General features: G+C 45.9%; 2 protein-coding genes across 7 annotated transcripts in view; one reads left to right on the forward strand and one right to left on the reverse strand.

Moving 5' to 3' along the window:
• Positions 1-6,157, forward strand: part of VPS54 (VPS54 subunit of GARP complex) — a 48,319-nt gene extending 42,162 nt beyond the window's left edge. For all 4 annotated transcript variants that reach the window (XM_068186394.1, XM_068186395.1, XM_068186396.1 and 1 more), the window contains 3 exons: positions 2,650-2,757; positions 3,616-3,710; positions 5,695-6,157. In XM_068186394.1, the coding sequence (XP_068042495.1) occupies positions 2,650-2,757; positions 3,616-3,710; positions 5,695-5,800 (309 nt within the window). In that variant the 3' untranslated portion in view covers positions 5,801-6,157. The remainder of the gene's footprint in view (positions 1-2,649; positions 2,758-3,615; positions 3,711-5,694) is intronic.
• A 738-nt stretch (positions 6,158-6,895) lies between these two features.
• UGP2 (UDP-glucose pyrophosphorylase 2) lies at positions 6,896-27,586 on the reverse strand. Of its 3 annotated transcripts, none has more exons than XM_068186399.1 (10): positions 27,460-27,586; positions 21,170-21,297; positions 20,523-20,630; positions 13,528-13,713; positions 11,959-12,092; positions 11,039-11,336; positions 9,844-10,041; positions 9,419-9,661; positions 8,906-9,010; positions 6,896-7,979 (listed from the first exon to the last, which is right to left on the reverse strand). In XM_068186399.1, exons 2-10 carry the CDS (start codon positions 21,281-21,283, stop codon positions 7,872-7,874), a joined length of 1,494 nt encoding a protein of 497 aa, XP_068042500.1. In that variant the 5' UTR covers positions 21,284-21,297; positions 27,460-27,586; the 3' UTR covers positions 6,896-7,871. The 3 variants fall into 3 exon arrangements, with proteins under 3 accessions (XP_068042500.1, XP_068042499.1, XP_068042501.1); XM_068186398.1 differs by lacking the exon at positions 27,460-27,586 and adding an exon at positions 26,849-27,098; XM_068186400.1 differs by lacking the exons at positions 21,170-21,297; positions 27,460-27,586 and adding exons at positions 17,093-17,203; positions 17,282-17,400 and having other exon boundaries at positions 20,523-20,613.
• Between the last annotated feature and the right edge of the window lie 17 nt (positions 27,587-27,603).

Here is a 27,603-nt window from a genome sequence, read left to right on the forward strand (position 1 = left end):
GACACCTCCTTGAGCCACAGGTACATCAAGTACGTGACCTTTTAAAGCTTAGTGGTGTGCTTTGGATCTTAGGGTTTCGGAGGAAAAAGAAGCTGTTTCATGACAGGGATGAGTTCATTTTTTAGTGACCAATTTGATTGATTGGCCTGGGCCTACATCTTCCTTCCAGGAACTCATGAGAAGCATGGGAGCACAGGCTGGGGACAGGCTGATGAGAGCTGTGGTGGAGCAGTTGCAACAGGCAGCATTCCTGTTGTCCTTGCTGTTTCTGATATTTTATTGTTACTTTATGTTGTGCTTTTTCATTTCATCTGTTTCTTTGGTCTGTCAAGTAGTGCTGCCTAAACTTAGGGTGAAAAAAAAAAAGCAAAAGCATTTAAATTTGGATTTCCCAACCCTATTGTGTTTACTTTTCTTTAAAAAAATGTGTTTATGCTCTTCTCTAAAGACCAAAATGGTCTGCTGGTTTTTGGGGGTTTTGTCCCACATAAAAGTAGCTGTTATGTGAAGTGACATGGCTGTATCTCTTGAGAATAAAAGCCAAATGCAGGAATTTATGTTATTAATGCTAAATAAGTGTAGCCCACAACAAAGCAGGAATACAGTTTATGTTCTTGATGGCAGTTAGTGAGAACTCGTCTCTTACTGTCCCTCCATCTTCACAGCCCATTGTCCCTTTGGGAGCTGCCACAGGATGTAAACTGGGACTGTTCCTGTCCTTTAGAGTTCCTGAAGGCTGAGTGACAGTGCTTGGCCCTCGTGAATGCAGCCCTCAGAGCCCAGGACCAAAGGATAGTTGATTTCCTTCCATTCCTAGCCCATGCCATCATTTGGCTCATCTCGTTCCTAAAAAATGAAATCTTGGTACTGAAGGCTGTGAAGAGCATAAACCCAGGACATTTGCAAATAGGCATGTCAGTACAACCATGCCAGTGTGTTCCTGGATTCAGGTGTTTTTCTGAGTCCAACTATTTCAGTGTCCTGTGGATGAAGACCTGCTCTGAGGTATGTAAATCTGCGCAAGTGAGTTCCATAGCAGTGGGCACACCTCAAACCCAGAAATTCCTGCTTTGTAGGAGATGAACAGTTGGTGCAGTGGGCAGGATGTTGACCTGGCACTGGATAATGCAAGCGAGTTACTCCTGCCTTTCCAGGCTGTGCTTCCCCTGGGAGCTCCATGGCATGGGAGCTGTCCTCACCCAGTGCCACTGAGACAAGGCAGTTCACAGCAGCATGGACACTTCCCAGCAGCTGTCTTTGGCAGGGAAATACAGCAGGAATGGCGTTATTGAAAAGTGGAAATAATAAATTCAGCAAATGGGAAAGGCTCGTTTGTTACCAGGAATGGAAAAAATCCAGTGTGAGTTCTGAGCTCCTTTTGGAACTTGCTGTCTTGTGACTGTTTGGACAGAAGAGCAGTGAGGTTCTTTCTGATCCCTTGTGGTTTTAAAGCTGTGGACCTCAGCTGCAGATAAAAATGGCCAGGAGATCTTGGGGTTCTTCCCGGGGCTCTTGCTTTTGCCCATGACAATGAAGAGTTGGGTGTGGCTGCAATCATGCAAGAGCCACTGCTGCAGCCTCCCAGTTCCCTCTGGTTTAACAACGTGCTGGGAAATTGGAAACAATTTCTTGCTTAACTTCCTTGTCTTGAGGTATGCTTGATCCCTCAGGCTGGGTGGTTGTTCCCTGGTACAGAAAGTGTTATTTTTCTGCTACTTCTTCTGTCAGAATTAGGTCATTGGTTTGGATTTTCTGTAAAGACTTTCTCAAAACTCCCCATATCTTTTTTTCTCTTGTGCTCAGACAAGCTTTGTTCTCTTTTACAATTCAGGCCTGCCTAAAAGCAGGCATCTCCTCCAGTCTGTTTGTAAATGATGTAGTTACAATGATTTGGTTCTTTCCTGAACTGTGCAGTGCTCCCTGGGGTAGTGTCACCCTCCCAAAGGTGACCTGCCAGTGTGTCACCCAGGCCTGTGATGGATGGCACAGCCTCTCCACCTGGAACTGCAGAGCTGGCTTCACTGTTCCTGGGACAGGTTTTCAGTGTTTCTCCTGTTCAGATATTCCCTATCCAGAGTTGGGACATGAGAATTCCCTTTGTAGCAAATCTCTTGCCATCTAGTGTTTTCCAGTGCCTTGTTTCTTGGATTTCAGGCACTGGGAGCAGGGACTTTTTTTTTTTTTTTACTTTGCTTTCCAAGGTGTTTGTGCAATATTCTTGTGGGATTGTGATGTGATGTGGTTGGGGTTTTTTTTTAAGGCAGATAGTTGAGATTTCAGGAGTTTCCATTTTTTTATGGTTTCCTTTCCTTGATGCTTCAGAAATTTGGATATGTATGATCCTAGACAAGCAGTTTTCTTTGGAGAAGTACTCAAGGGGCACATTTCTCAGAGGCAGAAGTGCTTGTCTGTCCTTGGCTCCTACCAGTCTGAAGGAGAGGGCCAGCTCACTGCCACAGGACCTGCATCTGCAGTTCCTGGCTGGATCAGATCATGCCCAGCCAGCCTTTTAATTTGTGGTGTGCTAAATGGATCTTGATTCCTGATGTTATTAGCAAAGCAGAGCTCCAGGTGGCTGTTGGAAGCTCACCTACCTAAACCATTTTAAAGTGGCAGAAAGGAGTTAACTGCTTGTGTGTTTATTTCCAGTACGAAGTGAAGGCCCCTGTTCCTTCAGCATGCTTCAGGAATATCTGCAAGCAAATGGCAAAGATGCATGAAGCTATATATGATCTCCTTCCTGAGGAGCAAACTCAGGTGAATGTTATTTTTGAGCTTCATCTCACAGCTTGCTTTCAAATGCACATGGCCTTGGGAACAAGAGAGACTTTATCTGGGGAGAGGGGAATTCTTTTTTGAGTCCTGGTGAAACCTACACGTTAAAGGGCTTGGCAGCAGTGACATGGACAGCTTGGGCTGAGCTGAAGGAAGTATTCCAGTGTGTAGGAAGAGTGATGAGGCACACAAAAAGAATTATTTCAGGATTTTGAGCTGCTTTTTAATGTCTAGAGATGGCAGTCCAGGAATTAGTGCTGAAATGCTGTGCAAATGGCAACACTTCCAGGCTTGAATGCAGCCCTCTGAGAGGATTATTCTGTAACACTGCTCGGAATCAGTGGTTTCCAAAAGTCCCTAAATGTATTACACACCCAAATTGTACCAGATGTGCTTTTGCAGGATTTTGCTGCAGTCATTGCTACTGCAGAGTTGCAAACCTTAAGTACAGGAAGGACTGAGCCAGTCATTGAATACAAGTTGTCATTTCTCTTTCACATTAGATCAAATGGTCCCTTATAGCACAGGAAAGAGATTTGTCATCTTCTAGGCTTAGTACAAGTTGCTAGATACTTCAGACAACAGAGGAGAAAAGTTCATGTTCCAAAGAACATAGCCTCTAAGTGCCACACACAATGAGTAGGTGAGGGTGTCCTGGATGGCGCAGGCTGTGTGTGGCCAGAAGGGTGAGACCCAAGCACTGGCAGAAGGAGGAACCACGTGAGTTGCAGAAAGAAAACTGAAAGTCAGTGACTGAGGGTGTTGGCAATGTTTCCCCTCTGGAGGCAGAGATGTGAGCATGGGCACAGTTCCTTACTCTGCTGCTGTGGTTTCTTCCAGATGTTGTTTTTACGAATTAATGCAAGCTACAAACTCCACCTGAAGAGGCAGCTGGCCCACCTCAATGTGGTCAATGATGGAGGACCTCTGAACGGGTGAGCTGGGGCTCTTCTCTTCTTTCACTGTTTAAATAAGCAGGCATTGGGAGGGTGTCTTCTGCAAGGAAGTTGGGATTCCAGAATCACAGCTCCATGTTTTAGTAGATCTCATTTGGAGCTTGCCTACAGTAAAGGACATGACTTGTGCCATTCCACAGTAACTAGGAGTGCAATCCACTTGGTAACAGACTGAGAGCTGGACGTTGTCTGACTGGAAACCTGCTGGTAGGTGTCCTCAGCTCATGGATTGCTTTCTCTCCATTTGTGTGACAGCAGCAGCCACAGTTTAATTAGCAGGAATTGTGTGATTCCTGAAACAATTTTGAAACGTGGATGGTGACTCATGGTGCTGGCAAAGTAAAAATAGGAGAAAGTAGCATTTCATCTGTGCAGTGGGCAGCTCTGCAGGAATGGTTTTTAGAGCAGAACTAGATCTGAAACAGAGATTATGCTCACAGAGCTTTTCCCCTTCCCTGCCACAGCCCACTCCATCCCCAAACCGGTCAGTGGTACCTGTCCTGAGAGAGGGTGCCTGGCTGTGCCTGCTGTCCCCACCTCACAGGAAAAGCCTCTTGCAGGCTGAATTCTGTTGTCAGATGGATTGTCCCCTGAAACAGTGGAGTTTTTAATTGTTCCTGATGACCTGGGGGCAGCGATGTGTTTGCAGTGTAGCAAGGGTGAATGAAACTCATGGGCCTACCCACATGCAAGAAAAGATTGTCTTAGGTTGCAGAAGTCCAGGAAGAAAGTTGATAATGCTTCATGTGTCACTGGAATGAAAGTTTTGTTCCTTACCAGTTTATTGTTGCTTCTCCTGCTTACGTGCATTCCTCCATGTACTTTGTGCAAGAGTTTATCTGAACTGGCTCTCTGTACTTGTGGCGAGTTCACAAGGTGACATTCCATTGCCTTTGCTATTTATAAAGGTGTTTGTAACCAAGCTCACGGAGTATCCACTGCAGCCCCAGCTGAAGTGAGAGCCCCTGGGTGTGCTCGGGGTGTCTCTCCCTGGGACTTCCAGTCCCAAACACGGCACTGTGCTGTCTTCATCCTGTGCTCTTGGTTTTGTTCTGTCCTTGTGGCTGCATGGCCTGGATCCCTTTTGCTTAGAAGAGTTGAGGCAGGTGTTCCTGGTGATCTGCTGGGGGTGTTCCCAGCAGGCAGGAGGTCTCAGCTGGCCCAGGACTGTCTGATGGCAGCAGTTTTGTACTTCAGACACATCTCTTAGGGAGCTGGGGCTGTTTGAGAAGGGGAACATCAAACCCTGGATGGCACTTGCTGTTGTTCCAGCAGTCTTCACTGACCAGGTTTTTAACATGGTTTTCTGATCCTCATTGTGTTTAAACTGCTTGTTTCTGTAATAATAGTAGAAATCCAGGCCTGTGAATCCTGGTTAACTTTTTTGCTATGTAAATGCAGCTTCTGTTCCTACATCTTGCTAGCAAGAAGCATCATGATCCCTGACATGTTTCAACAGTATCTGAGGGATTTTAATTCTGTATAAACTGTTACAAACAATACAGCTGTTGTGCTGTTCAGTTGCTTTTTACATTAATCCTAGAATCATAGAATCATTACCCTCTAGAATACAGAAGTTAATGTTACAATAATTAATATTCTTAGTTGGAATAGAATTGGGGGTTTAAGTCTAGATAAGCCTGGGATTACAGCAAGAGAATAGAAGTTTTAAATGCCTAATTCCTGCTGAGTTTTCTGAACTCATGGTTTGATCTCCCTTCCCTAGAACTAGTTTTACACCCAGCAGTAATGCTGTTATGGATGATCACTGCTGTAAAATAAATCACATGCATAGCATTGAGTTTTGAACTGATACTTAAAATATCTAATCCAGGCATAGGATTTGAACATGCATTGTAGCAATTGTGTGCCAAAGTCCTTGACAAACCCTGTCGGCTTGTCCAGGCGCTCCAGGTGGATGTGATGTGGTCACATTCTAATCTTGCTGTGTGTTTCACTGCAGGCTGGTTACTTCAGATGTGGCTTTTTACACTGGAAACCTTCAAGCTTTGAAAGGCCTTAACAACTTAGATCTAAACATGGCTGAAATCTGGGAGCAGAAGAGGTGATGATCCACTGGGAGCAGTCACTTGGCTCTGACAACAGACTGACTTTCTTCTAAGCAGCGTGACGACGGTGAGGTGAATACTTGAGCCCAGAGCCCCAGCAAGGGCAGGATTGAGAGTCGGGGGAGCTTAGACTCAGAGGGAGCTGCAGGGAGAGATCCTTCCAGTGTCCTTCAGCAAGAAACAAGTGATCAGCTGTCTGTGCAATGTTTTTTCATTCTCTCTGGAAACAGACTCAGGTTTCTTTGGACCAAATCCAAAAGAACACATAGCTGTAACACAGCTGTAGTTGTCTAGAATGCTCTGTATATCTTTATATTAAAAAGATGCTTTGCATTTCTTCTAGTGCAATGAAATTCACATGGTGTCCCACCTTATTTAATGATGGTACAATATAAAAATCTTGCAGTTGGAACTCTGTAGAAAATGTTTTTCTCTATGAAACTATGCTGTTCTAAAATTTATTTTTTTACAGAACTTTATATAAATAAATGTCTTTTGATTGCTCGCATATAGGATTCAGCTTTGTTAGGGAGCAGTCCTGTTCCAGGGGATTTCTCAGGACCTAAAATCTGAAGACAAGATGATTTCCTAAGCAAGGGCCAGTTCCTCAAAGCCATTCCCTGTGGGAGAGAGTAACCTGACCCTCGTCAGCAGTGACAGGGTAGCAGGGGGGCTCCTGGGGGAACTGGAAGGTGGGAAAAAGGCTGGTGTAAGGGTGGCCACCTCCAGCTGCCCATGGCCTCACCAGAGGGGAGGGACAGCGACACAAAGAACAGGGCAGGAAGAATTTTAAAGGTTTTAGGCCGCTTATAAAAGGCTGCACTGTGAAGGAGAGTGCAGCTGCAATCCATGTCTTTGGGAGTTTTTAATCCTACCTTTAACAGACTGGAGGCTGCCAGTACTCAGTTCAAGTGCCTGTGTTTCTCACCTCACCCCTCTGTACCTGACCCCGGTCGAGTGCCTAACCCTGAGGTGATCATGTCTGAGGGAATGGTCTCTGCTGCAGTGTGTGTGTGTGCCTGTGGTGCCCTCAGCCAGGCATGCTGACCTGGTAGCATAACACGTGTCATTCAAAATAAAGCTCTAAAATCACAGTTGTTTTTAAAGACCAACTTCTTTAATGATACATACCAGTGTTATACTAAGCTTATAAAATAAAGTTGTCTGCATGTAAATACAAGAGAAACATTAAGAAATCAATAGTGATCAGGACAGGGATTTCGATTCCTGTACAAATTTAGAAACTCAAGAGAAGATAAATTAACATACATGGCTGTGACAGTATGAACACAGGTGTAGTCAACGTGATCCATTTATTGAAAAAAGAGAGCAGATCGAAGATTAAGATATTAACAGGAGATCCAGTCTTAAATGGGATGTGAAAAAGCAAACACCACACGTGGCTACTGAGGCATTTTTCTCAAGTATTGGATTCTTTGGGCAAGTTTGGAACACGGATGATTCCCACTCTCACAATACGGAAATGGAGGTATGGACAGCCTTACCCCAGTACCTCGACATACAACTGGGATAGGACATCCCACTTGTAGTTTGGGGGGGGTTGAAGAGGGCTACAGGTTGTGAGCACATGAAATACAGGGTTTTAAGAGCCTGTTTAGCAGTAGTGAAACTTTTGGTTTTCAACTGTGCCTTCCTAAAACGTCACAGGAGTTGCCAACCATGTTGTCCCACATGTATTGCTTCACAGCTTTATTTCTGCAGTTACAAGCAATTCAAAACTACTGAATTCGAGGCGAGCCTCTGAACTTCTTATCAAAGAAGATCTGTCCATCTTCCCGCAAGACAAACAGTATTGCACTTCAAGGTTATATTAACTGAGTTACAGAATCTCTTTAAGGACTGAAGCATTACTTACGCACATCCATGGCGCTTATGTGGCTGCTTAAAGATAAGCAAGAGAAATTAATTTTAAATTAATACTGCAGGGTACTGTGAAGATGACAAAGCATAGGCCCTCTGTGTACTTAGGTTTCTAATGCTTAAAAGGTTCTTCCACGACGAGGCTGGCTGGGCACAGCAGCCCCAGCCCTGACCGTGCCCTCTCCTGGACTCAGTGGTCCAGGATCCGCAGGTTGCCAGATACGATTTTGTTCTCTAGTAGAGCTCCAGCTGGGATGTCAATCCTGTCACCGTGGTTTGCAATGATGATGACTGTTCCCTGGGGATACAGAAAAGAAAACAAGGGTTCAGAAACCTGTTACCTGTTGATGTGGAAGGAGGGAATAGGTTGTCTGGAGGAGCAGTCAGGTGTCGGCTATACCACAGCCAGAGCCTGAAAGCATTTAGTTGTATTGTTTCTGCATACACATTTGGGGGTCTTCTTCCCCCAGAACAAAGGTTTTAAACAAGCATTACTGGAACATCTGTAATTCCCATGCTAGATCCTATTGGCCTACAAGCAGAACTGGTAAGTTAGTTGAAGACATGGTTGCTCTAAGGGCTCTTGTCTTGTCTACTTGCTTTGAAGTGGAAAAATGTTACCCCCACTCCTGGGTGTGTCCCAGGAAGGCTCCTGTTCCAGCTGAACAGCAAATGTGGGGACAGAGGGACAGCTCAGAGCCTACAGCCTGAGCTTGTCCCAGGTGATGCAGCACCACCTTCCACCCCTGGCAGCTGCCAAACTGCCCTAGGGAACTGCAGGTGCTGCCAGGACTGGCAAGATGCTAAGGAAGAATTTGAGAGAAACTTAACTTGCTCAGCTCCACCATTTACTAATAAATCGAGAACCCCAAAGCGATGCAAAAGGGCCTGAAAAGGGGTGGTAAGGCCAGCCTAGGCAGGGAGGTGGGACTGAGCCAAAGGACAGAGGTGGCAGTACTGCTTGAACAGAGATGTGAGGGCTGTGGTGCTTTCAAGGTTCATAAATAAACCTGGGCCTGCACGGAGCAGCAGCTCTGGCACCCACATTCTGCACTCCATCACAAGGGTCACTGTCCAGCCATGGCCTCTGCCATCTTTGGGCCAGTTGCCCAATTCCCAGGAGTGCTCCTATGGACTCTGTGTACAGGGACTGCCTCAGGATCAATTGCCAAGGAGCAGAGATCAGTCATGTTTATTGCGGCAGCATCCCCACTGCACACTCACCTTTAATGAAACATTCTTCCCAAATGTAACATCACCTGAAACCGTGAGATGATCCAGCTCCAGCATATCTGGAATACTTTCAAACCTCCGCAGGTAATCTTGAACCTTTTGGAAAGAGAAAATAAAAGAGACCATTTTAAAGCCATCTGTGGATTAAGACAAGCGTGGGAGGAGCCTCTTGATCACTCTTCAGGAACCTTCCTATAACCTACATCTGCATCAATACAAAAGTTGCTACTTTGTGATTTCTTTCAGAAACAAGTGTGAGGAACAGTAGGGGGGCTGCCCACCAGCTCTGGGCGAGCCCTGGGGAGCACACACAGCCAGCTCACCTCCCCTGAGGGCTGCAGAAGCACCCAACATCCACAGCAAATATCTGTATTCTCACAGCCTTCACAAAGAGCAAAAGGGAAGGCCCAGGTGTGCAGAGGTGGATAAAGCCAACCTCACTTTTCCCTCAGTTATTGCTATGAGCTGTATCTCTTCTCAAAGAGGTGTTCACCAGGTGTTTACCTTTGTGAAGGAGCTTCCCAGTTTGACAAGAGGCACTGTTGGGAATTCGCGCTTCTCGCTCATCGTTAGAGACCCCGCGTTAAGGCTGTACAGATTGGACATCACGAGCAAGAGATCCGAGGTGGTCTTCACAGGCAGGAAACGACTACGAGGTACGTTTATCCCCAGAGAGTTCTCAAAACTCTTGATAGCAGCACCAACTGCGGTCTCCAGCTGGATAACATTCAAGCCTCCATCCAGAGTCTGGAAGAGAAAACTCGGGTGAAGACATGGAGCAGGTCCTGGCACTCAGAACTGGAGCCCAGCATCAGCCAGAGCACCGCCCTCACCCCCGGTCTGGCTCTGTGACCGCTGTGCCTGTTACCCACCCAGAAACTAAAAGTTTGTTTGGGACAGCATCCTCTAAACCTTTGCCAGCTGATTACCTTTGGGTTAACAATGATCTCCATGTCAATGGCATTTTTCTCTTGCAGCCTTTTAATTGCAGACAGAGCAATCCACAAATTGTTGGTGTTGAATATTTTGAATTTCGACACAGACTTGAATTCATCCACATGTGCTTTAGGGACCTGAGCTATCTCCACCAGCCTCAGCTTGTTCTCGTACTGCGTCAGCGTGCCACCCTGCAAGGGGCAAGTGAGAGGGTTTAAGTCCTGTTCATGAGAAGCCAGAGAAATCCTCCCCTCAACACAGGCAGATGCACTGGTCTGTGGGCATTTGAAGCTGAACCCCAGAGAAAACACATTTCTTGTTTTTAGTAACCAGCTACCAGGTTACTAATTATAGAGCATGTTTAAAGTACAGTCAGGACTGTCCAGTGATCGTATTTCAGCTCCAAGACAGTTAATTCCTTTAATGAAGGTTGTTTGGAATATTTTGTAAATGTTGCTGTTGTCAAAAATCACCCTCAGCAGTACTTTATTAGATGATGGAGCAAAAGCTAAATTAAATCTAAGTATTCTTACAGTGCCATTGCTGTGCTTTTATTGGGCTAAGTCAGAGCTTCCCTAATGAATACAGGGAAAATCCAAATCCTCATTCTCACATACGAAAGAAGAGAGGCAGAGCACTGTAGCAGGACAAATTACTGCAGGCTAAAAGTATTTCATACATGTCATAAACCTCTGAGAAATGTCACTCCTGGACTCTGTACAAAGCCAGGGGCTGGGGCAGGAGCAGGTGGGCAGCTGTGCCACACAGAGCTGTGCAATGCAGGGCTGGGAAGTGGCTCAGGCAGTTTCCTGTGAGACACAACTGCTGCATCCTAGCCCTCAGTGCTGTTTTCAGGCTTCCACCTTCAAGCTTCTGCCCCCAGTGTAGGTGACAGTTTGGAGAAGGTGCAGAGGTTGTGACCTGCACCCTGCACAAATCCCTTGTGCTTCCAGGCCAGCCCAGACTGTCCTCATCTGCTGCTGCCCAGAACACAGATCAAATCTGTTCCGTGAATTAGAACTTCCTAAACTTGCTGATTTTGTGCATCTCAAATTAGATCTGAGCTGATGTGTTAAATGGTGCCTAAAATAGCTGTGAGGAGACTGGGTGTATGCCTGAATCCGTGGATTCAGAGGAGGCTGGAGATGGCCACCGACACTCTCAGACTCTCACCCATCCTCCCTTTACCTTCACATCCGCCCGGGTTTTGTTTGTGACTTCCATGACAAATTCACAGCGTTTTCCATTGGGTGGGTTCATGAGGTGGTTAAGAATGTAAAGGTCCACAGTGGCACCCAAATTATCTATATTGGACACAAAAATATATTCCTTCCCCTCTGCAATGAGGTTGTCCAGCAGCCCAGAGTTGTAGAAGCTGGCGTAGATGTCTCCATGGCCTGGAGGGTACCAGCACTCCGTGTTCTCTCCTGAGTAAGAGACATCCTTGGCTATTGGCAGCAGAGTTTCCTTGTTAATTCTGGGATACCTGTGAGGACAATGGGTCTTGTTACATCCTCACCAGTGTCAGACTAGCATGAAATAAAAATATTACAGTTAAGGTGCAGCTCCATGGGCTTCTGGAGGCATGCTTTTCCTGAGTTCGCTGAACAGGAATTCTGAGCTGTCACTAAGAAGCTACAGAATGCAATCTATCCACTCAAGGATGTAAAGGCACAGTTCTCAGGCCACACTGCAAACCAACTTTCCTCTGCCAGGCAGGTCCAGAGCATATCAGACACCCGTCTGACCCCAACAGCCACCTGGATTAGAGTTTGTTCTTCATAAGGAGCCATGGTCTGTCTCCCTCCAGAGCCCAAGGATACTAACAGCAAATTCAGGAATCAAGGGGCCAGCAGCCAGTACACCACTCTTTGTACATTCCTTAGAAACTGGGGCCCACACGCCCCACTCTCCCCAATTTTAATACATTGCCCTTGACTCTGCCCAGCCCCCTGGTGTTTCAGTCTCTGCACAAGGCCCAGAAGAGACTGGACACAGGTACAGAAGACACCACTGCTACCCCAGCACCTCAAACCCAAACCCACCCCATGTGGACTACAGAGAAACAAGGTGTTTCCTTCTACCCAACTGGAGAAGTCTTTTGATACCTGCTCTGATTAAAAGTATATATCTTCACACGGCTGTGACTGTATTTCTGCAGGATTTTCTTTGTGTCATCGTCTGTGTTGAAGGAATTCATGAGAACCAGAGGAACATCGGTGTTGTAGGATTTGTTTAAATGCTGAGATGGGAAATAAATGGTAAATTCAGCATGTATTACTAGCTTTAACTCCTGACACCTGAGATTTTGGGAGAAAGAAATTAGGTGAAACAGACTGGAAATAATGAATGCATGAGGAAAAAAAAAAAAAAAGAGATGCACTTATGCTACAAAAAGAATAATCCATCAGGTAAAGGAAAATAAATCCTTGTTAGTTGTAAAGATAAGACTCACACTAATTAATGTATTTTTAATTAGTGAATCTTTGTTTTTAAACCTGCATTGAGGTCTAAAATTTGAAACCACAATGCCACAAAAGGATCACTTTAATTTTAGCTACTGTTGATTACAAAATGCATGTTTTCCATCAAATTGTTGCAGTCTGTCAAGGTGACATTTCCACACTGTCTGCACAGGAAGCACTTCCACATTTTCTTAGCAGACAGAGATGGACAATTGTATCAAGAGCATATAATAAATGAACTGTCACCATGTTAATTATTTGGGAATCTATAGCATGGAGTTGAAATACATAAGAGCATTTCCACGTGCACAACAAAGGCCAAAAAAAATCGGAGATTGTAACAGTTCCACTGAAAACAGAAGGTGCAGGGGCAAAAGAGAAAGACCCTTGAGTGAATGTCAAGCTTTGTGTATCAGCTCACCCTCCTCTGCTGGAGCATTTGGGGCCATTACACTTTGGTGGGGGCAGAGAGCTCCACAGTGATGTTTTGGAGAAAGGGCTGCATCAGTTGGATGTAAATTGGAGTTTGCCATAGAACCATCTAACACACATGGGAGAGCCACTCCAAACAACATCACACCGAGGCAAAAACTGTGGGCACTCCAGAAACCAGGCACACCCCATCTCCTACTCAAATGACTGTCTTCATTATCTGCTGTAAGAGGAACATTCAGCATTAAAAGCATAAGCTGAAATGTCCTCTCCCAACACCAGCAGCTGTTATTTTCTTTTGCTCTTCTTTCTTCAGAGAAAAATGCCAACAATTTCTTCCAGTGCAAGAGTTTAAATGCATGAAGGAACTTGGAGCTTCTGTGAAAAGCTTTGTTCTACTGCTCATAAAAAAACCCTTTTTTGAAAGATAAACTTGCAGCAGGAGGAGTCAGAAACAAGCCCAGGAGTTACCCAGGCCAGACAAGCTCTACAGTGTGACTGCTTGTGTTCCTGGACACGCTCCCCCTGTCCAGGCTGGTGTGCACAGGCTGGATCACACTTGTGCTAACACACGTGGGGGCACAGAGTTCAGTCGCTGACTGCACCGCCCCTTTCGTGTCCGCTCTTCCCAAGGGAATTCTCTGCTTCCCCCCAGCACCGTGACCAGACCTCGTCTCCCTCTCCTCTTTCTTTTGGCAAGCCTCCACTTGATCCCTCTCAACAAGCCATGCAGGAGCAGCTCAGTGTGTGTTGCCTCCTCCAAAGCTCCTCAGACATTACCTCGATCTGCTGCACTGTCAGGTCCAGGAAGGTGTTCTCGTTCCGCACCCCGATGAGGCTCTTGGGGCCTTTGCAGCCCATGCTTGTGCCCAAGCCACCATTGAGCTTCACCACCACCAGCTTGTTCAAGACAGAAGCAATGTTATCAGGCAGGCCTCTGGCCTTGATCTTCTCATAGGGCTGGATCTGGGAAAACAAATGAACAAAAAAAAAACCCAAAAACCAAAAACCCAGCAGTCAGATATTCAGAAAGAAATTGCTAAATTGCTTCCTCCTAAAAACTTTCAAAACTTACAGTCTGGTGATAAACCCCACATTTATTCACATGCCTTATAACACTAAAGAACATCTGCAAAGTGAGTCTACAATAACTGTTTTGTTATGATACAAAAAACCTGGTTTGTTACTATAATAACCTCTTTTCTCAAGAGGTTCTACAGACTTTGTGACACCAGGCACCATTAGCTTCATGCAGATGAGGAGAAGTCAGGCCACTTGTCACAACCCTGATCCTGCCCCGCAGAAGGGCAGGGGGATTCCTTGGGGACCATCTAACTCACTGCCCCAGAGGATGGCCCCTCTCCCCCTTCAGTCAGGCCACAATTTAAGAACCAGGCTCTACATGCAAGGCATAGAACTTTCCTTCCCTAAGCAGCTTAAACTCATTGATTGTTTTGGTTTTTTGGGGTTTTTTTTTTGCACTCTGAGGTTGTCAAAGGCAACATTCTTGGGAAAATGTTGGTTCTTTAACAGAGTGGAAGAGAGTTCCTAGTTCTTACTCTGCACTTTTCACAATGTGTTCATCCAGCTCATAATAGACCTTACAGGAAATCTGCTACCTCACTGACAGCTGTTTCCTACAGGTTTAAGAACAGAGTCTGGGTTACATTTGGGGCCGTGATGGAGAGCAAATTCAGGCTCATAATGACAGTATGCCTCCCATGAGGTACTGCTGTCCCCTAACTCAAAGCACCTAAGTCAAAGAAATAATGGTAACAATGCCACACTAAGAATCATGCCAAAACTGTTAGACCAGAATCAATACAATTCTTCTTTAGCCTGCCTTTCTAAAGATTTTCTTTTGAAGAAAAGCCCTGGTGTTCCAGTGCTGTAGCATTCTAGCTGCTAGAACATTATTTTAATTCTGATAAGGGGTGTGTAAGATCCACAGCTGGTTTCCAAAACCAAATACATACAGAGTAGCTTTCAGAGCGGTGTTTGCTTTGGGCAAGGGCTGGGGTTCAAATGGAAATTCACCCTGCCCTGGAACAAGAGTCATATTTCTTACTGGGATACGTGGGGGTACAGAGGATGGCTTGTGCAATTCCAGCATTCCGGGACACCGTGGGCAGCAACCAGGGCAGATCCCTCACAGGAGGGAAATTCTGCCCATGGGATCTGGAAAGCTTATAGGATGCATTGCAAGATAAGATAACTCCACGTGGAGGTCTCGTGGCTGGGACAGAAAGCAGCACCAGAATCACTGTCATTTCATGAGGACACAGGCAGGAGCTTCCTTCCAAACTGCCAAGAACTTTTCAGGAACAGAAGTGCACAAAAAGTGGATTCTTGCTGTGCTTTGTCAACAACAGAGATTATGTCCAGGCCGAAACACCCTGAAATTCTTGTTAATCATTGTTAATTCTTCTCATTAACAATGAGATGATAAATCCTGGGTTTCGTGTCTTGGAGGTACATCAGGAAGCTCAATGAACATCCTGCTACCAGCAGGACCCACAGAGACTTACACTCAGATTTACTGCTTCCCATCCACTCCAAGGTCAGTTACACCCTGCATTAGACCTGTACATGGATTAAAAACATCTCATCTCGAGCTTTAGCTGGGTGGGATGTGAGTCACATCCATGATGTTCTGACACTGTCTGGCATCCAAAAAAATTATCTCAACTTTCAAGTCTCACTATGTTCTTTTTGCATCACTCACAAAAAGCAGAAAGTCTGACACTCAGTTTGGGGCCAGACTGCCTCAAAAATCATTTGCTTTTGCTAAAGTGCCAACTACCTTTTGATGCTTTCACTATCATGCCTGAAACCAGCTTTTGCAGAATGTTCAGAGCAGAAGTCCTGAAGAAGGTGACAGTTCCATCAAGGACTCAGCTCACCGGATGTTTCACCAGTTACAACACAAAATTTATGACTCAGCCTCACTAAATGTTTCAGTTTCTTCTGGCACAGGCATTGGAAACATCAACTTGGCAATAAAGCCCTGGATCTTGAAGGGTCTTTAATTCAGAGAATAACAAATGTCAAAAAGTCAAGTTCCAGCAGGAACGCTGCAGCACCAGGACTGCTGGATGCCAGTGCCATCAATCCAGCAGTGCCAGCCATGTGCAGGCACTAATAGCACAAATACCTCATCACCTACAAGCCTATACACAACTGGAGAAGTGCTTCACAGCAATAAAAATCAATTCTTGCTCTAAGGGTTTGGAACTGGGTGCTTGACAAGTGCGTGCTGATGGGGAAATTCTTCAGGAAAAACCAGGGGCAGGAATGACATGCCTTACAGATGCATGGCTGCAGTGCTGCTCACTTGACACACGTCTGGCAGCCCTGCTTTGGGACTGCTCTGAGATGACAAATGCAGCTTCTTTTGTTTTGCAGCCAATGTCACAGAAGCGATTTCTTGGAACAGCCTGGATGAGGCAATGTTGGGAGTTTGACTAACAGATTCCAGCAGCCTACTCCTACTGAAAGGAGGCTTGCAAGAGTTTGTCAGAGACAGACAAAATGAGCATCAGGGCTGTCATCGTGGGCCGACCGGAAAGGAGGACGCCCCTATTAGTTAATATCTACTTACAGTTAGAGGAAACATTTACTCAGCACCAAGGGACAGTTCTAGAAATAGCACCACATGGAAAGGTCTCTGCCCTCGTGAGACCCCACCTGCAGTGCTGCACCCAGGTCTGGAGTCCTCGGCACAGGAAATCTGTGGACCTGTTAGAGCAGTGCAGAGGAGAGCCACAAAGGTGATGGGAGAGAGAACAACCCTCCTGTGAGGTCAGGGTGAGGAGAGCTGGGGATGGTCAGCCTGGAGAAGAGGCTTTGGGAGACCTTCCAGCACCTAGAGGGGGCTTAGAGAGGAAAAGAGATTTCTGACACAGGCTGATACAGATAGGAGAAGGGGAATAGTTCCCAACTGCAAGAGGAGAGATTTAGATCAGAGCATAGGAAGAAGTTCTTTACTCTGAGGGTGGTAAAGCAGAGGAAAATATTAGCTGTGGCTGCCCCATCCCTGGAGGTGTTCAAGGCCAAGTTGAATAGGGCTTGGAGCAATCTGGTGTCCCTGGGCAGGGCAGGGGGGTGGAACAAGACAATTTTTAAGATCCCTTCCAAACCATTCCACGATTCTATGAACCCTTAAAACCTGTTTCCAAAGTTGAAGATTAAGAAGATATTTAGCTTTTGAGTAAGGGCATAACATTAATTCTTTTCCTTCTTGATATAACTCATTGAGGTGACAACCTGAGCTGCAGACAAGAATCCAACCTCTGGGGAAGAAAAAAACAAAAGGCTCTAATAGACAAGCTCCTTTCACACTCACATTGCTTTGGATGCTCTCTTTACATCCCAGATGAGGTTCTGCATTGCTGTTCTGAGGTTAACTTGATCACTGCAGTTCTCTCAGAGGCCTCCCAGCAGGACTTTGCTATTGCTTCCAATTCAAACAAACAGCTGGCTGTAATCTACATGGAGGGGATTAAGTTACACTTGCCATGTCCACATTCTTTACCTCCTCTCCCTGTTAACTGGCACTCTCAGTGTACTTTCTTCTCTGGAGACTGTAACAGTAATGGGTCCTAACTATGCGAGCTATCACTGTAAGCCTTTGGACATTTGAAAGCAAAGCATCTGGAAGGAAAAAACAAGGCAGAGGTTTACCAATATAGTGTGAAATGGGTTCAGTCTTCTGTTACTGTCATCAGTATAAGTTGTTACACTGAAAACGTGGTCAGGGATGAAATCTCCCATTGCAGAGAAAACCAGGAATACTACAAAGCAATAATTTCTGTTTCAATTTACTGACAGGAGACTTTATTTGTCTTCAGGAAGAAGCAGAAGCTACATTCAGAGAACATATACAAGATAACACACTAGATGGCCTACAGAAGTCTCATCAGAAATTCTGCTTCTGCACAGCACTGTCCCTTGGCACTGGGCAAAAGCCTGAAACACTCTTCCCCACCTAAAAGACAAAGCCCATAAATCCAATAAACTATTCATGAACTTTTTAAAGCTGCTAAATAAATAAAAAAGCAACAAACCCACACTTTGGGAGATTTTCTGTGTGCCTGTTTACAGATACACACGTATGTCTGTGTGTTTATACACACAGAGGCACATAGATACCCCAACATGTGCCTTTTGCTCTACTAGGGATCAGCTGAAGATTAGACTTGCCAGAATTCCCAGGAGCAAAGCAATTCTCCAAAACAATCACAGGCAAATCAATTCACACTGCAAAGAATTTGGTACTTTCTAGGCCATGATCCTTGCAGTGTGAAATTCTCCAAGCAGCCAAGCATCCCACCACCTCATAAAACAAGGTCATCCCCACAGGCAATTATAAATCACTTGCAATTATAAATGACTTGCAAGATTGCCAGCAAACACTTTTTCTATACACCAACCCCTGTGCTGTTCTAACAAGAGCAGAAGGAGAATATGCTCTGCTCGGAGGTTTTATATAGCTAGGAAAAGAAAACTCAATTGGAACTGAAAAGAAGCACTCAAAATGGATATCACAGATGGATACCTGTCCCAAAGAACTCAATACTGCAGTCTTTCAAAAGTTATTCCTCTTTACCCCTTCTGAAAGCTCATACTGCTCTTACCCATGCTAGCTAGACCAGCAAGTCTGAAATCCTGGTCTTTATGAAATCAACTTTTACTTAATAATTCCATAAGTCATACTCCTCAGTAAAGAGCAATTTGGGAGGAGATCCCTTGGAATGTGTCTTATGAGAAACCCTTTTCATCGTCCATAGTATGTCCCTGACATGACTGATGCATTAAAAAGGAGGGAGTGGATACAGCAGGGAGAGATAGAAACCTTATGGTCAGCAGAAAGGAGAAAAGAAAAAAAATAAGGAAATTTAACTCTGCTCTCGCTTTTCATAAGCACTCAAACCCACGTCCTGTCAGATCAGGAAATCCAAGTATCCCTAAAGAAAGGGGTATTTACTATGAAGTGAAGAAGGCATAGAAGGAAGTTTGTTTGCAGATATTTTGCCCTAGCTCTCTTCTGTGACACAAGCATGATTTAGAGCTCATGCTAGGAAGCAAAATTTCATTTCCCATCATGCATGCATCTCATCAGACCACAGGTATCCTGATTTTGCAGGTCACTGATTTTGCAGAATTCTTACCTTTCTCTCTCTCATCAAAAGTTGCTACATAGCACAGGGACACATTTGAGAATGAGCAGTACAGGCCATAAGGAAATAAGAGAGATACTCTTTCTAATTCTGCCCTTCTCCACTCAGCCCTCTGTGACCTTAAGTTAGTTCTTTTTTAGCAGCTTGCCATGCCTGGGAACATGCCCCCAGTCTATTTCAGAGCCTTACCACAAGTTTGACATCTGCACCAGATGTCCTACCTGGGTACTTTCAGACCTTTACAGAACTTGCAAGTTCTTCCACTGAAGGTGTGCAAAACTTGAAAAATAGACAACAGCTCTTCCTGTCCACAAAGCAGCCATTCACTCGCATCAAACTTCTGTAATTTAATCCCTTCTCTTGGCACAGGGAACAGTTTATTCCTTTGATTGTCCTAACTACCTTCTTACATATTTAAAAGACCTATTGCCCCCCAGAGTCTCAGCCCCCCTACACTGAAAGAAATCCCCTTTTCTTCAGCCTTCCTTCTAAGTCATCTTATCTAGAAGTCCAATTTCCCACCCTGGCCTCTTCATTGAGGGCAGACTTCTCTCTCCAAAGCAACACTTCATTCACTGTTACAGTACAGAAAAGAGAGACATCACGTGTTTTTGAAGTTAAAAGAAAACACTCAACCTTGGAAAAACCCTAGACTTGCTCTAAAACAGCATCATTCTTCAACGCTTTATAGAGCAGCCCTGCATCTGTTCTGGAAGTAACTGGACAGCCTGCCTTTCATGGGGAACAGAGCCTCGATTGAGGCACACAGAGAGCCTCAGAGAAGCCACAGGCCTGGGAGCACACAGAACTCCTGCAATATGCCAAGATCACTAGGCTGGGAAAAGCAAGAGTTTGTAGCACAACTACACCATTCGTTACACAAGAGTCAAAGGACAGCCTAAGGCCACTGATGAATCAGTAAAATGAGGTTAGGTTTAATAGGAAGTATTTATTTCAGTACTAAACAGTGCTGAGAAAATACATAGTGCTTTTTCAGCAGCAGCTCAAATTACAGGTTATAAGTTACAACAACATAGACAACATTAGAAAATCAGGCTCCAAAACCCCCTACAGTCAACTCCTTGTTTCAGATCCCTCACTTTTGCTGAGCTGCTGCAGGTTACAGAAGTTGCTAAATGAGATCTATTACCCAGCCCACTTGCCATATGTCCCTTTCAAATTATTAAACACAAAGGATTGTTGGAAACAGTCTCATCTGAGATGTGCAACCCTCTTCTACAGGCAGGAGGGAAATGGGAACAAGGGTCCTCCCTACTCCCCCTCTAACACAGGTTTACTCCAGAGAAGGCACCAAATGGTGAGGTGGCATCTGTCCCATTTTGTTCCCCTGCTCCCAGAGCAGCTAACAAAATAATACCAAAGAACTTGACACATATGGTAAGCAGAACCTGATGTTCAGGAAGACATACAACATATGTCAACAAATAATTATTTCTCAGTTAGAACCCGAAGTGTTGTCCTACATGGTTTTATAGAACCATGGTAGACCCATTTGATGGGAGAATACATAATTTGCTTTAAGTAGCAATTATCAGTTTTATTTTCCTTACAAACTGTCACTTAATCACAACTTACAGAATCTTCTGGAGGTCTCTGAATCTTCCCCCAGTCCACAGATGGTCCCTTTTCTTGTAGGAATCTATGAAATAGCTTCTTAAATCCTTCCAGGTCCTTTTTAGTGTGCTACAAAGAAGAAATGCATTAGTTAATGCTGGTATTCAATGCACACCTACTCAATCACAGAAGCATTTCTACAAATTGATGTGCAGTCTATTCACGAGAATAATTTCATTAGCACTGAAGGAGACATGCTAAACTTGGTAAAATTCCAGAAGTTACCAAAAACTCATTTTCACTAAAATTCTGAGTACAAAACCAACTCGGAAACCTACACAAGTCTTTTGTCAAAATCATAACCATTACAATTTGGCCCAACATTTAAGATAACAGCTTTACCCTCCCTTTCTGTAATCCACTGAAGATTACACAGAACCTTTAATAAGTAAAGATGATTAAACACTTAATAACTCTGTCACCCAGTCTAGAGGGAACGGAAAGTCTCCTGCTGACATTGTATCCTGGCTACTCTTCCACACAGGATCAGAACACATCCTAAAAACAAGGACCTGGAAATCTGTGATTTTTCTCCTTTCTGAGACTTGCCTCAATGTCCTGGATCCCATTTCTCATGCTCTGAGCAGCATCCACTCCGTGTTCCTTACCTCTATCTCATTTGAGTGTGCGGTCGCAAGGATCTTATCGAGTTCTACTTTCATTGAATACTCCAGCTCCTGCCGAATGACTTCCTGAAACTGTGAGGAGCCAGCTTGAGACATTGCTTTGCTCAAATCTTGAATAAAAACAAAAGAAAATTAAAAAAAACAAACAAACAAACAACAACGAAAAACCCCAACTAGCTTATTTAGACTACAAATACCCTTCAGTTTTCTTTAAAAAGACTGACAAACTCATAAAATCCAGTCTTGTTTTAGCACTGTGCTAGCATTCCAGGAATCTAAAGTTTTTGTTCCTAGTTACTTGGGGAACAGATCTTAAATTGGGCCCAAAGAATAATGACCCTTCTTTCAAAACTCAAAAGTACCCCAAAGGACCAACAGTCCATCTCAAGAAGTATCAAAAAATCTGCAGCACTGCACTCTTTTACTAGAGAAGTCACATCCTACCACATCAACACACTTTATCTAGTATAAGTGTGAAAAAGAAGAATTTTCTTACTGAAAAGTTATGCAGAATACTGTGATTGAAGGTATCCCTCTGTTCCACAAGCAAATAAAAATGTAAGCTTTCATTATTTACACAGTGCACTTTCACAGGATCTTCTGTTTGTTCCAGTAAACATTCCCTTACTTTGTCATGAGTATTTTCACACTACAGCATGCATTTCAGTTACTAAGCAACCTAGAAAATTGGGCTGTCTATCACTTCAGCATTTGTTTTGTTTTTGAGAGTGATAAACTCCAGAAATGTGAAAAAGAGTAAATACACAAATATTCTATAAAGTTTACCCTGCAGGAAGAACTGGGAGAGAGCATGACTTTATTTTCCAATAGAAAGCATTGGAAGCTGGTGTATTCTCAAAAGACATTCTGAGTATGCTCTCTAAAGACCTCAGTTAATTTAATTTCTGCCAAATCCCTTGAGTGATCACTCCCCTGTAACACAGAGAGTGATGTATTGCCAAATATAGCCGGATTTTAGAAACACCCTGAATACTAGTGCAAAAAAGGAATGGGAGGAAACTTTACAAGTGAACAGAGCAACACTGACAGAAAACATTGTTAGAAGAGGAACCTGCATTTAAAGTCTACTTATTGAGAACATGCATTAAAAGGCTCTTCTATTGAGAATGTCTAAGAAAGCTAAAGATGGTTCATTTTAATGCAATTTTGATTTTATTTTATTTTTCTAAGCAAAGTATTCCACAGCCTCAGCCTCAGTGACAGTATCTAATCCTTGCTTTGAAGCCCACAGAAGCCATTTTCCTGACTGCACTGTTTTGCAGGTAGGGGAGGGAGAAAAAAAAAAAAAAAAAAAAAAAAAAAGACAGACAAGTGCTGCAGTGCACATAGTATGTGTGGTGCAACACGGGAAAACACCAGCTCAAGATGAACAGTGCACTGAACAATAGGTCCTTTTTTAAATCAAATGCTTCATTTAGTAGTAAAAACAGGTAAGAGTTGGAAGCCTGTTAGGTGTATCTTTCTGGGTCAAATGTGTAAAAACACAGACAGCTCTCCACCAGGAAGCACTTTTTCCTACAGAAAAACAAGGAGATCTGTACCAGCTTCATGCTTAATACCAAGCTGCTACAAGTATTCCTTTTATTCCTGCCCTTTGGGGTGATGCACACCGAAACAACTGCCAGGAGATGCTTTCATGCTTCTAATCCTCCCTGCAACATGTTATAATACACCACTTCTGCTACAACAACAACAACAGTGGCCATTTCTCATTTCTGGCCGACCTGTAAAACATCTGAACCTCCCAGCATGATGCAACACACCTCGTAAGGAACTCTGCCAACCCAAATCTCAGCAGAGACCTTCAGTCGTGCCGTGGGACACGCTGGGGCTGAGGGAGGCACAGCCAGCCTCCCCTCATGGGGCTGCCATGCAAGGAGAAAAAGCTTGTTCTGCTCATATTAGCCAAAAAGACTTGTGTGGACCAGAAATAAGCACTTAGAGACTAAGCAACACCACAAACAAACAGAGATAAAAAGGCATCATAAAAGTAAATATATGACAACGTCCTCGTTTAGGGGTCTTTTCATTTTCTGTAATATTCTAGGTTCTTCACAAACTCAACGAGCAAATACTAAACACATTTGATCACCCACATCCTCACAGGAAAGCAAAGCAGACCTGTGGCTTTTTCCAATACCAGGCATCAGGCACGCAGAGCAGCAGCTGGATGGGACAGCGCTTACCAAACCCCAGCCTGCCAAAGCTGCCAGCGCCGTACACTTCACCAGCAGTGGGGGATATTTAGGCTTTGCATTTAACATTTATCAACTACTGCGACCCCTCAGCCTCATCCACACCCAGTGTGTCGGGACACAGCTGCTCAGGCAGAGCATTGCTAGTGCTGTTAGTCCAATTGTTATTATTACAGGGAAAGAGAGAGGAAGGATGTGGCCGGAGTCCATAAAAACACGTGCTTGCCTGGCACAAGAAAAGTATCTATTCTGCATAGGTAAGAATGTCAATAGTGTAACTAAGAGCCAAGAGAAACAGCAAGCGTTCTGCTCTTAACATGCCACTGTGAGGCAGAGCTTTGAGCATTTATCTTGGAAATACCCACCAGGACTTGGGCTGCACTCTTTAAAGGCTCCCCAAAGCAGTAGTGGTGCACAATGTGAGTGAACGTGGCTCTAGTTGTTCCTGCTGCCCTCAGAGATTTTGGGAAGGAGCTGGTATTCACACATCTCAGCCTACAGCTGGCAGAAAGACAACTGCAGTCCTCCAACACAAACCACAGCTGAATTTAACAGCCTGGGTGAAGAGTGATTTCCCTTTTCACCCAGCCGCTACAAGGAAGTTGAAAGGCCAGTGCAACTGCATATCTGAAAGCAGTTCTTCCCTGCAGGCAACTAAAACTTCCTAAGGCCATAATGAAAAGTAGTTACTGTGCCTCTAAAAATCAGATGAGAGGCTGGGGTGCTGGATAATCACAGGAAGAGATTTCCAAGGATACACATGGCCAAAAAATAAAATCCCAAATTATGTTAAAAAGAAATGTCTCTTCCAAGCTATTTCGCAACCACTGGCTCATATTTCAGCCTAAGCCCACTTTTATGAAACCAGCGCTCTTGAACACTCATCAGACGTAAGAAAGGGAGGGATAAGGTAGTGGAAGACTCTTGGGGGACCTGCCCACACAGGAAATGAGCACAGACCAGAAGAGCATGACTAAATAGCTGAGACTTGGGAGAACACTGGGCAGTGCAGGAATGACCACACAGGATATCTCACGTTAATGCCTTTGGTAGAAAGTGTTCCCCCAAGCAGCAAAGACAGCGTGGCACTTCAGTCAAGTTCATGCTGCTGTTTGATGCATGGAGAATTTCACTCCAACCCTCCTGCCCCCACCCACTGTTATTTCTAGCAGGCTTTTGTGCTCTGCTCTGACTGCTAACCTGGCCCCTGCCCTCACAGCACGAGCTACAGCACACAGATGAGTATTGGCAGGTTTATGATGCCTAATTTTATAACTGCCGTGTGAAAAAAACAAATCACGGTATATCAGAGCAAGCTAATAGAAAGGAGGACTTTGTACACAACCAGAAACAATACAAGGGGCAGATCTCCTCAGGAAAACTGCACAAGAACAGAACAGTGGTCACCTCTTACTGAAGGGCTTGCACATTATTTCCTTTCTGCTGTCCTTCCTCTCATTCTACGTTAAAAGCAGAGAAAACGTTAAGATGGATTAGTTTCTTCATTAATCCACTCAGAAAAGAGCTTCACTGCCTTGGTACTATGTGTACAAGGAGGCAGCACGGGAGGGAGTTGTGGGACAAGTCAAGCAAGAACTTCTCTCATGAAAAAGTAGGGAATCTCTTGGGCTGAGGGTTAGGAATTGTGACTACTTTTGCAATCCAAGCAAGCATACAGAAAGACCTACAGCAGAAAATTATTTAGGTCTCCCTGGAGCCAGAGAAACACAAAAACCAAGAAGGGTGGCCAGTAAGTTACAACACTCAGCTAAACTTTAAATGCTCTACCCTTGAACTCTGTGCTCAGGGTACAGAGTGAATGCCTTAACTTCCAATGATTCCGCTTAAAGTTCAAGGCAATTTTTATCTCTGGCAGAGATAAAAGTCTGTCTCTTTAAATACCCACACTATAACGCGCAATGCTAACTAATACTACTTTGAATTTTAGAACTGAACATACCCACTCAGCCTCTACAAAACATTTTCCTACTACTAGAGGCAAAATTTGCCAACACATGCTGAACTGAAGCATACGTGAAGTGAAACCTTTATGCCCTGACTCTTCTTGACAGATGAGCACATTAGCCTGAGCTAACTCAGAAATTTGCAACCTAGGAAGCTGCTCCTGCCAGCTGCACACACCAAGAATTTAGGTGTTACAGTCAGACACAGCTGAATTTCCCAGTTTAGCAGATGATCCTCATGCTAAAAATATCACTTGACCCGACAACATGTTTTAGTACTATTGGCCTGACAAAAGAGTATCTAAACAGTGGATGGTTTTGGGTTTTTTTTAAGGCTCTCAGGATTGTCAAATCTCTGGCGATATTTTAAAAACCAATTATGATCATTACACAGGTTTCTACAGCTTTCTGTTTCAGAAATAACAGCACTTCTCTGCAAGATGGCTACCTTCAGCAGTAGTCTGAGATAAGCCAATTCCATTTAAAAAGAACAAACAGCAATCTATTTTCCTAATCAACTTCACAAGGGCTTATCTTGATAACTTTCAGCGTGGTCGGTTGAGCAACCTGCTGGCAACACCTTCCTCCTCCAGCTGCCGGCTTTCTGCCCAGGTGTCACAGGGCATTTGTAGACAGGTGATGCCTTCGAACAGCCAGCATTGTCCAGCCCTGGACATCCACTGTGCGATGGACAGTGATTTCCCGAGCCTGCCAAGGCCCTCAGCTGCCTGCAACACCCAAGTTTGTAGAGCAAACAACCTACTCGTGTTCCTTCTGCAGGCAGCATTACATTTGTTGACAGGCCTGCGAGGATTTATATTAAGGAACCCTATAGGCACGTATTTCATTACAAAAAAAAGCACACCCGCACCACGAGGACTATAGGAAAACAGGGAAAGAAAACTGCAACGGCAATGCACCAAAGTAATCTTTCTTCCCAAAATGACCTCTTGCGGGCTGGTTCCCTGTTTCACAGGGAAACCAAAACTCAGACCACGTACACACAAACGCTCACACATGCGGAGAGGAGTAAAGGAGAGCGCCGGAGCCTACCGGGATCAAAAAACGCCAAAACATACTCAAGCCTCGGGGAAATAAAAGGAAAAGAAAGAAAAAAGAGAGAAAAAAAAAAAGGGGGGAAGACATTCAACCTCGGCATCCATCCTCCTACAACTTTACCAGACGGCTTAGCGGACAGGGGAGATTTGCGCTGGCGAGGTCCCGCAGGAGCCCCCAGCCCCTGGCCGCGCACAGCCCCGGGTGCAGCCCCGCCGTGCGCCCGCACAGCCGAACCGAACCGAGCCGAGCCGGGCCGGGCCGGGCCGGCCTTGCCGCCGGATCACGGACAGGGCTCCGGGGCAGCCCGGGCACATCGCAGCCCGGCGGCTGCCCCCGAGCCACTGGGAGCGCGGACCCAAAACACAGCGCAGCCCCCGGAGGCACGGCGGAGGGGCCGAGAAAAACAAGGCGCGTCAGCTTACCTGTCAGGAGCGCCGACATTTTCGCGCTTTAATAAACAAACAAGCACTTGGGCAAACACGGAGCGCCTCGCTCGGGGGGTTCCGCCCCGCGGCGGGCAGCGAAGGGCCGGAGCGCGGCTGCCGCCCCTGCGGAGGCTGCGGCGGGAGAGGCGGCGACCCCGGCCTCGCTGGGAGCTCCCGCCCGCCCGCCGCGCTGCCCCTCCGCCGAGCAGTCCCTCCCGGGCCGGCGGGCGGGCGGCGAACCCCGAGCAATTTAAATTTCATCAATGGAAGAGGCGGACCCGCCGCGCCCCGGGTTTCGCCACCCCCGACCCTCCCCTCCCCTCCCCTCCCCGCCGGGCCGGGCCGCCCGCCTCCCCGGGGAGCTCCCGGCGCGGCTCCTCCCCGCTCCGGGACGCGATGGGACGGGACAGGCCGGGCCGGGTCGGGCCGGGCCGGCGCGGCCGCCCCGCGCTCCGCCTGCCCCGCGCGGCCGCCAGGCCGGGGGCGGCCCCGCCCCGCCCCACCTTCGCCCCGGGGCCGGGCCGGGCCGCGCCGGGCCGCGCCGGGCCGCGCCTCGGGGCCCCCCCGCCCGGGCCGGGCGGTGCCGGCGGCGGCCGCGCCGAACCCACCTCGTCCTGCGGCACCGCGGGCGGGGGGCGGGACCCGCGTGCCGCGCGCGCCCCCGCCCACACCCTCCCCCCGCGGCGGGGGCGGGGCCCGCGCCCGTCCCGGCGGGCCCCTCGCGCGCGCCGCCGCCGCCGCCGCCGTCGCCG

Source organism: Anomalospiza imberbis, chromosome 3 (assembly GCF_031753505.1).
Source record: "Anomalospiza imberbis isolate Cuckoo-Finch-1a 21T00152 chromosome 3, ASM3175350v1, whole genome shotgun sequence".
NCBI lineage: Eukaryota > Metazoa > Chordata > Aves > Passeriformes > Viduidae > Anomalospiza > Anomalospiza imberbis.